The sequence below is a fragment of the Hirundo rustica genome, chromosome 6 (genome assembly GCF_015227805.2).
Source record: "Hirundo rustica isolate bHirRus1 chromosome 6, bHirRus1.pri.v3, whole genome shotgun sequence".
Lineage (NCBI taxonomy): Eukaryota > Metazoa > Chordata > Aves > Passeriformes > Hirundinidae > Hirundo > Hirundo rustica.
The window spans coordinates 39,294,560-39,308,316 of NC_053455.1; the positions used below are offsets into that span (position 1 = coordinate 39,294,560).

Genomic DNA, 13,757 nt, shown 5'->3' on the forward strand with positions numbered 1-13,757 from the left:
CCATAACAGCTGATTCATAAGCTCTGTGTCCACTGCAGTTACAAGATGCAAGTTTTTCCTCTTCAATCCCTACTGTGCTTTCCAAGAGTATTTAGATCTTGCTGGGACATGTTCCTGCTTCAGCAGCATCTCTACACTGAGGCCAGGCAGGGTGTGTAGGTTGCTTTGAGGAATCTGGTAATAAAAATCACCTTACCTTTCAAGAGCTCTGATTGCAGATCATGAGACCAGAGCTGCAGTCTCCTTCCTTATTCACAGAAGGAGATTGAAATGATAGTGTGTATCTGCTCCTAAGTAGAGTTGGCTCCCAGTACATGCATAGTACTTCCTTTCCTTTGCAGTCTGCAAATGCCAGGCTGCCTCCATCCAGCCTCCTTACCCGACTGAGCCAAATAAGAGTGCAGTCTACAGAGCAGCTACAAGTGCTGGCTCCTCTCCGTCTTTTCTCGGTGACAAACAATGGAGATGCCAGTAACGTGCTGCTGTTAGGCCCAGGGCTTCCAGGACTTAGCTCCGTTCGGGCTCCTTGCTGCCTAGTGCATGGTTCCCCAGCTGCTCTGCACACAGCTCTGCTAATGCATATCAGCCATGGCCCCGGCAGCTCGTCCGTCTGCTCCACCAGCAGCAGCTCTTGACACCTGCAATACACCATTTGGAGCTCAGGTTGGATATGTACACCCAGCATTTCTGAGCTACCACATGCTGCTGTCATGGGCTGTCAGATGGCAAATCTTGTAATAACCTTCACCACTGGTGGTCAGGGCGTGATTCCATGTGCCATTTACAAACAGCCCTGAAGATAAGAAGACCCACAGTCAGCTAGTGCTCAAACATAAATGTCAAACCAAGGTTGTTCTAGCAGATTTCCTCACGAGACTGGTGCAAAAAGGAAGGAAGCTGTGTTAAGAGATCTTCCTGCCCACAGCAGCAACACAATAAGTGGTACAGCAGCTTTGTGCTGGTGGAATATCTGGGGCAGGAGGGAACAGTCATTCAGCTCATTTGAGGTGCCCTTGGTCAGTATGTCTCCCCCAGAAGCTAAAGCTGGCTGAAAAGGGTATGTTGCAGTATGCCACATCCTGCATTCTCACTTGTGTTTTTTTATGTTTTATTTGTTCAGACAGTTTTTGATACCTGTTGGGGATGATACTCGTTGGCAGCCATCTGAATGTGATCCACCATGTGCCAACTGGCCATGAAGGCCAACAGCATCCTGGCCTGTATCAGTAATAGTGTGGCCACTAGGACTAGAAAGTGACTGACTGTTTCCCTGTACTTGGCACTGGTGAGGTCACACCTCGAGTGCTGTGTCCAGATTTGGGCCCTCCTCATGTCGTTGAGCTGCTGGAGCGTACCCAGGGAACAGTACAGCTGGTGAAGGGTCTATAGGACAAGTCTTAGGAGGAGCGGCTGAGGAAGCTGGAGGTTCGTGGGAGACCTTGTTGAGCTCTACAACGACCCGAGAGGAGGTTGTAGCAAGGTGCGGGGTGAGTCTCTTCTCCCACGTAACAAGTGATAGGACAAGAGGAAATGGCCTCCAACTGTACAGGGAAAGTTTCGATTCTCTGATTCTGTGCAGTTCACTGTGGATCAACCTGCAGATAATGGGGACAGGGGACATGAATGGGGCACTGCAGTGTTGGGGACAGGCTGGAAGCAGGATCATCAGCCCTCTGCAAAGCTGCATGGGTCTTGGTGGATTGAAGCTTCTTGGTGACCAAGTACCTGCCTGCATTGCTTGCAGTGGTAGGACTTGAGAAATACTTTTGAGGAGGTGATGCTTTGGCTTTGCTTTCAGTTCATCCAAGATTTAGCTGCCCTGATGCTGCTCTCTGGAGGCCATTGCCGGCCTTCATTCCCTCCCTCCCTCCCTCCCTCCCTACTCTATTGTTACTGAATACAGGCATGGTGGTAAGACTGTAGAAACTGAAGAGCTGGCTTCCTTGTCTGCAAGGCTGGAAGAGACAAAGCCAAGCCTTGTCTTTTCCAAAAATACAAACTCAACTTTGTGCTCATCTATTAAAAAGAGTTACAGCCCAATGGGCTGCTTGTGCTACAAGCACTATCAAAAACTCCAGTTTGTCCAGAAGATAAATACTATGTCCCATCTTATGTGCGTTTCCCAAATAAAACGGGAAGAAGCTTCTGATAAATTTGTCTGTTTGTGTGGCACTTGGGTCATTGGAATTTTGGGCCAGAGTGGTCTCCTGAAGATTCTCTGATATTACTGGCCCGTAAGAATGTAAAAGAGCATGGGAAGAGAGGAAGATAGAAGAAGGGGAGCAGATGTCAGTCTGCGTGGTGAGCAGCATGCCTATGCCCGTGTGGTGGGGAGAGGAGATACCTTGCTCAGCATGGAAATCATTAAGTGGTGGTGGTGGCTTGTGTGTGCTTGCAGGCTGCCATGATCGAGTCCCCTGCCTTGGGAGCAACTGAAGAGAAGTTTATTTCTCCCAAACTGTGGGGTTTGGTGTTTTGTTTTTGTTTTTGTTTTTTTTTTAAGTTTTCCTTGAATAAATCCTCTAGCTGCTGAAGAGAGGTGGCAGCTGAGGGTGGGAAATGAAGCCCTGTCTCTGGAGGAGGGGAGCACTGGAGCTAGCCAGCCTCAGCTCCTTCCACTCAGGCCTTTGTGTGCCGAGCCACTGGCACTGAAAATGTTGCAGCACCTTCCACCTTTCAACAGACTGCTGCAATGTCCAGGCAGCCTGTCAAGGTTTGAGGGCTGGGCAAGGAAAGCATGAACTTTCCATAAAGTTCTTTCTCCCATGAGAGGGAAGTTTTGCTCAGACAAATGGGATGATCTTCCTAGCTCTCCTCTGCCCTGCTCCAACCTCTCCCGGTTTCCAGCTCTCCCAGACCGCTTCTACCAAATTTTCCTTCCCTGGTTTTACTGGCCTGGTTCATTTTCTTCTGTAGGACTCACAATGGCTTAATTTCAATTTGCTACAAATTTGGTGGGCCTGGTGCCTAGCCAGAGTGGTTACTGTAGGGAAACCAGGTGGATCAGCATCAGGAGAGTGGTGTGGGTAATTGAGGTGCCAGGGCTGATCGGCACCTCGGGGTGCACAGGGGCTCTGCTTAGTGGAGAGCAGGGAATTGCCGAGGCTAGGTGGTGACGCCTGCCCTGCCATTGCAGCCCTCTGGGCTGAGCTGTGAGATTTGTGGAGCAGTAAAGCTGTGGGAAGCAAGACCCTAGCACACACCTCCGGTAGCCTTGCCGTGCCTCCCACTGCCTGCTTCAGCCCTCTGTCCCCCGCTTCCCCCCGTCCCCTTGTCCCGACAGCCACAGCTGGGACTCATAGGGGAGCCTACTTAATTCCTGGTCTCTGTGTTAACAGCCACCATCCGGATGCAATGGAAACCTTTTTTAGGCGGCACTTTGGGCGGAAGGGGCTGCGGCGCCCCAGCGCCGTGGCTGTGCCCACGGGCAAGGCCCGGCGTCGCTCGCAGGTGGGGCTGCCCTCCCCGTCGCTGGCCCAGTGCCGCCGTGGCTCGGGCACCCCGGCGCCATCCCTCTCCTGCCTGGGCCTGGTCCGGCGGCCCGGCACCCGCCGCCGCTCCAGCACCACGCCGCCCTGCCTCAGCCCCAGGTTTGCCGTGCAGAAGAAGCGTGGGGGCCAGGCGCAAGCCATCGATGCCCAGCTTCTGGGTCCCGCTGTCCTCCTGGCCAGCCTCATTCCCACGGCGGAGGACGGGGACAGGGCTGGCTGCACCGACAGCTCCAGGTCCGAGTCTCCGGAGGACGGTGGCGCGGCAGCAGGAGCTGAGCAGGGCCAGCATGAGCGCTGTGCTGAGGAGACGTGGCTGGCCATGCTGCCCCAGCTGCGGCCGCTCCAGGCGGGGCTGCCGTGGCGGGGCCCCCGCTGCCTGCGCCGCTCCTCCTCCCACCGCCTGCCCGCCGAGGTCGCGTACGGACGGGCCGCCTACGGCCCGCCGGGCCGCTACCGCCGCCTCAGCCAGCGCCGGCGCTCCAGCGATGCCCCTCAGCCCGGGCTGCTCCGCTCCGGCCACCCGCGGCTGCTGGCCCAGCACCGTGCAGGAGCGGCTGGGACCAGGTGCCCCTCTTCCGCCCTCGTCAAGGGTTCGGGACCGGAGCCCACCTGCCACACCACCCCGGACGGCTGGAGCCCCCGGCTGCTGTATGTATGGTGGCAGCGTGCAGGCAGGCAGTGTCTCGGGAAGGGGAGGGGAGAGGAGAGGTGCAGGCCCGGGTTTGGTGGGAAAGAAGGGAAGAGACTCAGTTCCGTGCCCTGGCTGCCATTGGTGTCTTGCAGTGCTGCTGGCATACCTTGAGTGCCTTCCACTCAGGCTGGCGCTGCCACTGATGCTCTTGGTGCAGTCCCTGGGGCTTGTGAGTGTCCTCTCCTGCCAGGCTGGGACCAGAGGAATGTGGTAGGCCTGGTTACAGGCTGGAGATGCACACTTTCTCCTGCTGGCTGGATTTCCTGCTCCTTTCCTCCACCCTAGCACACCTGGGAGAAACTCACTTGCCCCAAACAAACAGCTGCTTTTATTGTGGCCAGTTTTACTGGTGTCTAGAAACAGCCTGAAGTTCCTTGTTGTGGGAGAAATGCAGGGAGACTGTTGGACAGGGGCTCTAGGTTGTCCCTGCAAAGGCAGTCCCACCACTACAGCTCTGTGGACACTCAAAGGGTGTTTTACAATGGAGCTCTTATCCCTGAGGGCATTAACCCAGCAGGCCCAGGCTTTGCCTTTTGTTGGGTAGAGGGTGTCTGGCTGAGCTGTCAGCAGCATGGCCAGTACTTCTACATGCCACAGGACTATCTCACAGGAACAGGTACTTCTCAGCCAGCTGGGATGGAAATTCACCTCATTTCCAGCCACTTGGTCCTGAGGAGGCTTTTTTGCTCCAGCCTCACATTGCATCTTAAAAGCAGGTTGTGCTTTGCGTACACGTTTAATAGCCAGCCCTCCTGTGTCTTCCAGGAAAGCTATTGCCAAGTCCAGTCTCCAGCACATGATAGCCCAGCCAAACCCGGCACTAGCCATGAGGAGCGACTCGGAGAGGCAGATACGCAGCACTGTGGATTGGAGCGTAAGTTGTACCGTGTTTTGCTGGGCTTTGCATGGGATAGGCTCTTGGCCAAGAAGCAGCAGGCTCTTCCCTGGGTTGAGGCTTCCCAGGTGACCGGCTTTGACACATTTATGGCCTCTGCCATTGCCACCAGCTGGTGCCAGCATCTGTGCTCCTGGCAGCGCTACTTGATGCTGCAAGAGAGAAGCTGCAGAGGTACAGGTGGTTCCTGGAGGGATGGTATAACTACTCCACTGCTAGCTTTTCTGCTTCTGACAGCCCAGATCTGTTGACTGGGGCCCGGCAACAGGAGTAAGCCCCTGCTCCTTCACAGGCAAAGCCCCCCAGGTTTTAAGCTGCACCTTTAGGCTGTAGAACAGAACCTGGTTCAGGAGAGTCCCCTGCACTGAGTTTGCCCTGATGCTTCCTCTTGGGCTGATGAAAGCAGCTCCCCTGTGCAAGACATTACAATTGATTTGTAGGTCTTGGAGCTGGTTTCCTGGGGCCCTCTTGTTTACAACAGGTGGGCCATGGCAGCAGCTTTGTGAGGCTTCCTCTCTCCAAATGTCCCTGGCTGTTGTGTGCATCTTATCTCCTGGCCTCCACCTAGCTCCAACCTCCCACCCCTAGCATTGTCCAGTATCTTGTCCCTTGCACAAAGCATTTTAGGGGCTCAGGTGTCTCTCTGGGGATGCTCTCAGAGTTTGTGTTGTCTTGTGTCTTTCAGGAGGCTGCGGTCTATGGGGAGCACATCTGGTTTGAGACCAGTGTCTCAGGGGACTTCTGCTACGTTGGGGAACAGAACTGCATGGCAAAGCTTCTGGTGAGTCACCCAGGGCCACCTGCCCCACCAGCAATGGCCACAAACCCGGCTGTGCTGTCACCTTATGGGGACACGGCAGAGGCCGTGCTGCTGCTGCTGCTGCTGCTGGGACACATGCAGGGCTCTCTGGGGAGCTGCCAGGGCAGGGACTGTGTCCCTCCTACCTCCGCATACTGGAGGGCTGAGTCCCCAGTTTCTGCCAATGCTGGTTCTCAGTTTGCAATGCGAACCTCATGCGGGGCTGCCACATGCCTGGAGGGTTCCAGAGAGAGTGTTGGGATTCCACACCCTTGCAATGACAATCTGAATCCAAGACCTTTTAGCAGAGGAGAAAACTCAGCTCTGCAGACGCAGGCCTGTCGGCTCCTGCCCCTGCGGTCCTCCCTCCCAGTTTGCAGGCTCAGTCCTGCTCGTGGTGCAGGACACAGAGCACTGATGCCATCCTGTGCCTGCCACCCTGCAGGTGCCTGCCAGTGATGCCACCCTGCAGCTGCCTCCCAGACCAGCTTCCATGGTGCTCTCAGGCAGTGTCAGAAGAGGAAAAGGACTGCAGGACAGGACAGTAGGGAAAGTACCTCTCTGCTCTGTCCCAGGCTTGAGAATATCTGCTATAGGCACATGCTTTGACCCCTTCACTAGATAAGAAGTCTAGGTTTTATCTAACTTTACTATAGGGCTTGTTCTGTATCCCAATGCGTAAGAAGGAGGTATGATGGAAGGCTGAGCTTGCCAGGCTCTGAACACTGCATATTTTCATTTACATGTATATTTTTTCTCCCCTTTTCTTAACCTTCAGCAAAAACCTCTCTCCAGACGTAAATGTGCAGCCTGCAAGATCGTAGTGCATACACCCTGTATCGAACAGCTGGAGAAAGTGAGTGGAGCCTGTTAAGCCCTCCCTGCAGCTTGCAAAACTGTAGCAGCCTTTTCTTGGGCAGTGAAACACAAGAAGATTGGGGAACTGCAATGTGTAATTGCAAAGAGGGGTCTTCTGAGAAGACAATACTGAAATGAGGATCTAGTGACATGATTGGGACCCCAGGCCCCGTTGTGTTCAGTAACCAAGACATGTGGGAATTTTGCAGCAAGTACCAAACAACTCCAGATGTTCTGGGCCTTGCTACTGTGCAACAAATTCCAGTAGGTTTCGTTCAGGTACGATGGTTTTACTGATTCCTCTCGTGTGTTCAACCTACAGATAAATTTCCGCTGCAAACCGTCCTTCAGGGAGTCAGGATCCCGGAACATACGGGAGGTGAGAGATGTGCCTTGGACACTGCCCACATCTGCCTCTCCCACTTCCACTTTGGTGTGAAGACACCAGATGCTGCCAGCATGTTGCCCCTCCAAGTGGAGGCGTCGTGTTCCTTCCTGCTCCAAGGGGGTGGTGCCATAAAAGGAATGCTTCTTTGCAAGGCAGCAGCACAGACTGGGTGTGAAGAGTGAGGAGTTTGCAGCAAATGCAGAGCATCCGATGGTTTGCATGTTCTGAATCTCCTGAATCTGTATGAGGGGAACCTACAGATAGTGTTTTCTGGAAGAAACTTTGCTCCTTGTGTTGGGTCCCCAGGCGCATAGATGAAGCTGTGGCAAACAGGAGGTCCCCAAGTCTCCTGCAATTTGGAAGGAAGCAGTATGGGCTCATTTCTGGCTTTATCACTCACCCCTGACCTGGATGCCACGGGTGGCAGTGGAAGTTGCCCACAGTAGTGATATCAGACCCCTTCAGCCCGTGTTGTAATGTAAAAAACTGGGCATAAAGCAGTGGCCTGGAACGTGTCTGCTGACCTGCAGTGGTGGAAGCAGCTGTCAGCCTTCATGCTTCACCCTCCAGCCTGTGGAGCCAGTGTAGCCTGTGCAGTGCTCTGGAGTGGGTGGCTCAGTCAATGGGCCATTTTGGTAAAAGAGCTGCCCCACACCGTGTGTGCTGGCACGGGGAAAGATATTCAAACACCAGGCTGCCTGCTTTGAAATGCCAGCGTGACCACCTTAAAGGGAAGCTTTCAGCATCACTTTAAACCTTCCTTTCTTGCTTTGTTTTTCTTCCTGTGCCTCCTTCCCATATCACTCTTAGCCTAGCTGCCTTATTTGTGCTTCCCTTACCTTTTGGGCTCTGCTAACAGCTTGCTGCCTCTGCTCAGTCTTCCATCTCTATTTTTCTTTTGTTCAGCCTCTACAAATCTTTTCTCCCTCCTCTTTCTTGCTTTTTCTTTTTTCTCACAATTTCTGCTTCTCCATCCTGTCTTTCTAATGCTTCTCAGTTCCTCCAAGGCCTCTTCCTTCCTGTTTCCCTGAAAAGGTGATATTCTGACCTTTGTGGTGCCAGGGAACCCCTTCAGGGTCAGCCCTTTCCCTAGATATGCCTGCGTGGATCCAGAGCTGAGCTCAAGGCATAGCCCTCCTTCTGCTCCTACTGGATTAAAATCTGCTAAAACCAACAAGACCCTTTGTCCCTCCGATGTGCTGTCCTTGGAGGAGGCAACACTGGAGCTGACCCGAACCTCCTGCCAGTTTCTGCCTCTCATCATCATGATCCCAAAAAGCTGCCAGGAGCAGATGTTGGGTCCTGCCATGCCAGCCTGCAAACTCGCCACTCCCTTTCTCTTTTTGCTACTCTCTCTGCAGTGCCATTCCCAATCCAGGGCTGGAAGAGTAGGATGGGATTTAGGACAAATGGTACTTCATTACAAAACTTCTGCCTCCCTCACAGTCACTTCTGCAAGTCCCAGCCCTGAACCCACCGTGAGCGTGCAGGCAGAGCAGAGGTGCTGGCGAGCAGCCTTGCTGCCCACGCTGGGACTGAAGCAGGCTCAGGATTGGCCTGGGGAAAGAGCAGGGGGAAGTGGGTGTGGAGGGCTTTGGGGCTGCTGCTCTTTTTGAGGAATGTGGAGTGAGGAGGTTCACTGCTTAGCTGCAAGAGCTTCCATCTTCTTGCTGTGGGCACAAACTGTGTCTCTCTAGGGATTTTCACCTGGCACTAGGGGCATCTGGGCAGAGATGTTAAGGGACAGAGGTGTGCTACTGCTTGCCCACTCTCCATTTGATCTGCTTTGTGTGATTCTCAGTCTTCAGTTTCCCTGTCCTCCTTCCTATTTCTTCTGGTTTTAAGTCCCATTTCCTGGAGCTTCTTAATTTGGCCTCTTGCCCCCTGATTCTTTGCCTTTGCCTTCTCTCAGAGGGCGGGGGCTGGTGCCTATGAGCAGTGGTTTTGCTGCAAGAGCAGAAGTTGGTTGGCCTCTGTCCATTTCTTCTGCTTGTTGTTGTGTTCCCTCGCACACTGGGCCCTTCACTCCTTTTTTTTTTTTTTTTTTTTTTTTTTTTTTTAATTTTATTGTTTACTTTTCCATTTAGCCCATTGTTGTTCGACATCACTGGGTGCATCGGAGGCGGCAGGAAGGGAAATGCCGGCAGTGTGGCAAGGTGAGAGGGCATCTTGGGCATTTTTCTCAGCCTAAAGTCAAGCCAGAGGCATGCACAGGGCTGGGAACTAGGGGCATCCCACCATTCCTGTTCGGCAGCAAAACCAAGACACGTACCCTGCTTTGCTCAGTGAAGCACTATGTAAGTGCTTCCCCCATAGAGTAGTTCTTCCCCTGGGCCCAACTAATCCTGTAAGAAACTGCCTTCCTGACATGCTTTCCTTGAGCAGTAAAGACTCCCCTGCAGAGCACAGTGCCATTGTCGTGGTTGGGACTGTCTGACAGGATCTGGAGGGCTCCAGCTGCAGGCGTTCTCTCTTTGTTAATGTCTCTTACTGTTGGATGGTAGGAAACTGCAGGGAATTCCCTAAGCCTCTTATCCTTTCTTCCACAGGGTTTTCAGCAGAAGTTTGCCTTCCACAGCAAAGAGATTGTAGCCATCAGCTGTTCCTGGTGCAAACAAGCGGTGAGCAAAGCACCCCCTGAATGCCTTACCAGTCGGTTCTACGCTAATGACCTCTGCTTTCTGCTTGGACTGCCCAAGCTGCTCTGCAGCTCCTCCTGCTGGGACAGGCTGTACTATGATATTTGCAAGCTCCTTTGAGAAGCTTTCTCTTCGTTGCCTTCCCATTACAAAATTCCTGCATGGTTTCATCCAGCACTCCCTGCATTGGCATAGGGCACCTGAGAGGAGGAGATGTTGGCTGTGCCCAGCAAACTGAGCAGCTGAGTTTTCTCTCTGTCTTTTCCTTGGCCAGTATCACAGCAAAGTATCATGTTTCATGCTGCAACACATTGAAGAGCCCTGCTCGCTGGGGGCTCACGCTGCTGTCGTCGTTCCTCCCACCTGGATCCTGCGGGTCCGGCGGCCCCAGGTAAGTCACTTCAGCTCATGGGGCTCTTTCACAGTTCCCACTTGCTCAGTGGCTCCTTACAGGGTCCTTGTGTTTGTTTCTTTTCTCTCTAGAATCCACTGAAATCTAGTAAGAAGAAGAAGAGGACATCATTCAAGCGGAAATCCAGCAAAAAGGGGGCCGAGGTAAGAGGGGTCTGGGAATGACCTTGTCTTGGAAGGGCAGAGGGACTGAACAGTGAGGAGCTAGGCTTGGAATGAAAGCGGGCTTTTCTGGGTCTGCAGTGAGGTTAAGGAGGTTGAGCTGGAGGGAGGGTGCCTGCTGGCAGGGTTTATCCCAGATACAAGGTTTATGGGGTGGCTGGGATGTTTTCTTCCTCCTGCTTCTGACCTGCATGATCTTAGGGCTCAGCTGGAGGTAGCAGTTTGCATTTCCCCAGCTATGTTGAGGGATCTTTGGTATCTCTTGCAGGAAGGGAGGTGGAAACCCTTTGTCATCAAGCCCATGCCAGCTCCTCTCATGAAGCCCTTGCTGGTGTTTGTGAACCCCAAGAGCGGTGGGAATCAGGTATGGCCTTGCCGGGTATGTCTAAGAAGACATCTCTGTGAGGGCATTGCGATTTGAGTGCTGAGCTCTCATCATAGTTTTGGTGATGTCTTAGCTGCACAAGAGCCTACAAATGCCAGTTTGCTGCCCAGCAGTTCCCACCTTGGCCAGGCTTTGCCTGTGTCCCCTCCAGAATGGTGTTTTCTTAGCTTGTCCCCAGGCAGGACCAGATGCCTCCTTCTGCTGTTCACTGGGAACTTGATATTACCTGAAATCTTTCTTCTTCTCATAGGGAGCCAAAATCATCCAATCCTTCATGTGGTATCTCAACCCACGGCAAGTTTTTGACCTCAGCCAGGGTGGACCCAAAGAGGCGTGAGTACTGATGGGGGCAGCACCTTTCCCTACCATCCGTGTCCCAGGATTCCTCCTGAGAGCTCTTTCCCCAGCTCATGGAGGGAGACATGGATGTGGCTTTGTGAATGCCAAGGGCTCCATGAGGAAGCTGCTGTGTAACACCTTCAGCACCTCTCCCCTCCTCAACCTTGCTGTTCCCCGCAGGCTGGAGCTGTACCGCAAAGTCCACAACCTCCGGATCCTGGCATGCGGGGGAGACGGCACGGTGAGTCTCCAGCCCCTCCATCCATGGTGCCCCTTTGCCCAGGCCTTTCCAGTGCAGACAGCAGCCCTTCTTGTTGTTATCCAGAACAGGGCAAACTGTGCACGCTGTGTCCATGGTAGCACAGATACTGTGGGTCCCCTCATGCACTGTTCCAGGGAGTGCTAGTCTGTAACTGTCTGGATTTGTAGCCCTTTTGTGGGCCAGTGTCCTCACTGGTGTTACTGGTATCTCCTGCAGCACCTGCTTAGAGCTTTAAAGACTGTGAATAGCCTCAGCTGTGGCTAAGAAGACCCCATCTCTACCTCTCTGCCATTGCTAGTGCTCCGAGTCACCTCTGCCTGCCTGCTGGTCCCTGGGATAACCAATTGTTTCTTTGCACTCTCTTTCTTGAGCAGGTGGGCTGGATACTCTCCATTCTGGACCAATTACGCATCAACCCACCTCCTCCTGTGGCCATCCTACCCTTGGGGACAGGGAACGACTTGGCCAGAACACTGAACTGGGGTGGGGTAAGTGATGGGCACAAGAACCCACTGCTGACAGAGCAGGGCTGAGTGCTTCGGTTCTTGTTTCAGAAACATGATTGGAGATTTGCTTGGGCTGATGTTTCAACTTCCTGTAAATACAGACCAACAAATAAGTGCAATTTGGATGTTGCTATTCTTCTAACATTTGAATGGTTCTGCATTAGATTATACAAAGGCAATTGCTTTTTCAAACTTTGGAAGATTTTTAGAAGGAAGATATATTGCTTTAAATTTCAGGTCCCACTTTGTTGTGCATTCGAGTAGAGTTGATCTCTTCTACTTCTTTTACTCTGAGATGCCTTACCAAAGCCTGCTGTCTGGGGTATCTCTGTGGGAGGCAGGCACAAGACTCACCAAGTCCTTCTCTTCACCAGGGTTACACAGATGAGCCTGTGTCCAAGATCCTGTCGCATGTGGAAGATGGGAACATAGTGCAGCTCGATCGCTGGAACCTCCATGTGGAGCCAAACCCTGACACGAATCCTGAGGAAAAGGATGAGGCAGCTGCTGACAAGGTGGGACATCTCCTCTCCATGTCTCCTCCCTGTGCTAGAGGTCTGCATTCTCTCTTCTGCCACTGGCTCAGGCAGTCCCAGCTCCTGGGGCTACATTCTTGGGTTGTTGTTTCCCTCTCACTCCTCCGATTCCACCATTCTGTTCATGGCTCTGAGCCACAGCACTCATGGCAAGAGTGCATGTGGAGTTCATAACTAAATGCCTACCAAAGGTTTTTAACCACATCTTGGCAACAGGGGTAAGCCCAGTCTTCTGTGAGACTGTTTTCTTTAACAGAAACATGAGTGATTGCAGAAACCTCAGAAAGCAGAGTGTGTCCCCTTGGACCATTTCCATTACCCCTAGGAGCCAGGAGCTAATCCATCATCTCAGGCTGGTGACTTCTGTATTTTCCTAGGGAAAAGGCAAGCAGGGTCCCCCAGCCTCCTGAGCACTGTAGTGGCTCTGCTGCTGTAACCTGACCTCATCTTTGCCATGGGTACGTGCTGGCAGCCTCATCCTTATTCCTCCTTTGCATTTCAGCTCCCTTTGGATGTCTTTAATAACTATTTCAGCCTTGGCTTTGACGCACGGGTGACGCTGGAGTTCCACGAATCCCGAGGTACAGGGCAGTGGCAGGATTCGGTCGGGGTCTGTGGGATGGGCCTGTTCTTGTTTGTGGGTTCCTCGGGAATATGAACAAGAGAATTGCTTCAGGGACAGAGCTGGAGGTGAAACATGAGGATCAAGTCCAAGCTGCAGAAGGGGAAGAGGGGTGCCTGCACAGGAAAGAAGCTGGGGGCAGACCCCTGGCTGAAGCTGGCTGGAGAGCTGTGTCTGAGGACAGCTGGCAAGTGAAATATTTCCATGTGTAGGCCAGTGACCTGGACTTTTTTCTCCTTTCCCTAGAGGCCAACCCAGAGAAGTTCAACAGCCGGTTTCGGAATAAAATGTTCTATGCTGGGGTGAGTGTGTGAGGGATATCTGAGCCTGCCATCATAGCAGCCTTAACATCAACTGCAGCACAGGCATGGATCTGCCTCCTGTCTGCACCCTAAACTCACCTATTTAAGTCACATGGACCTTCACATGCACCCAAGCTAAGCCCCCAGCTGGAAGCTGGAGGGTTGCTGGAGAAATGCTGCAGTGCTGGGTGTCGCAGCTCCCCTTTGGCTGCAAGTGCTGCTGGCAGTACAGCTTGCTCTGTGGCCTGCAGTACAGTTGCTGTATTGATCTCCTGCCACTATTGTTCTTGATCTCAAGCTCACGGGTGGTCACCCAGGCAGGACCTCCCTGGAGCTGTGGGAAGGCAGGCTTTCCCCCCTGCAGAGGAAAAGGAAGCCTTTCCATAGTCTACACACTACTTTTTTCTTTTATTATATACCTTGGACCAGTTACAGCTTCCTGGCTAATTACACCACCCTCCTGTGTCTCAC

General features: G+C 53.0%; 1 protein-coding gene across 5 annotated transcripts in view; it reads left to right on the forward strand.

Moving 5' to 3' along the window:
- DGKZ (diacylglycerol kinase zeta) overlaps positions 1–13,757 on the forward strand; it is a 53,561-nt gene that overhangs the window by 23,482 nt on the left and 16,322 nt on the right. For 4 of the 5 annotated variants that reach the window (XM_040066043.2, XM_040066044.2, XM_040066042.2 and 1 more), the window contains 15 exons: positions 4,948–5,056; positions 5,763–5,858; positions 6,655–6,732; positions 7,057–7,113; positions 9,210–9,278; positions 9,672–9,743; positions 10,036–10,152; positions 10,245–10,316; positions 10,603–10,698; positions 10,970–11,052; positions 11,239–11,299; positions 11,695–11,808; positions 12,201–12,341; positions 12,865–12,943; positions 13,231–13,286. In XM_040066043.2, coding sequence (XP_039921977.1) covers positions 4,948–5,056; positions 5,763–5,858; positions 6,655–6,732; positions 7,057–7,113; positions 9,210–9,278; positions 9,672–9,743; positions 10,036–10,152; positions 10,245–10,316; positions 10,603–10,698; positions 10,970–11,052; positions 11,239–11,299; positions 11,695–11,808; positions 12,201–12,341; positions 12,865–12,943; positions 13,231–13,286 — 1,300 coding nt within the window. Of the gene's footprint in view, positions 1–3,338; positions 4,140–4,947; positions 5,057–5,762; positions 5,859–6,654; positions 6,733–7,056; positions 7,114–9,209; positions 9,279–9,671; positions 9,744–10,035; positions 10,153–10,244; positions 10,317–10,602; positions 10,699–10,969; positions 11,053–11,238; positions 11,300–11,694; positions 11,809–12,200; positions 12,342–12,864; positions 12,944–13,230; positions 13,287–13,757 lie in introns of all 5 variants that reach the window. The other variant, XM_040066040.2, reaches the window with a different exon arrangement.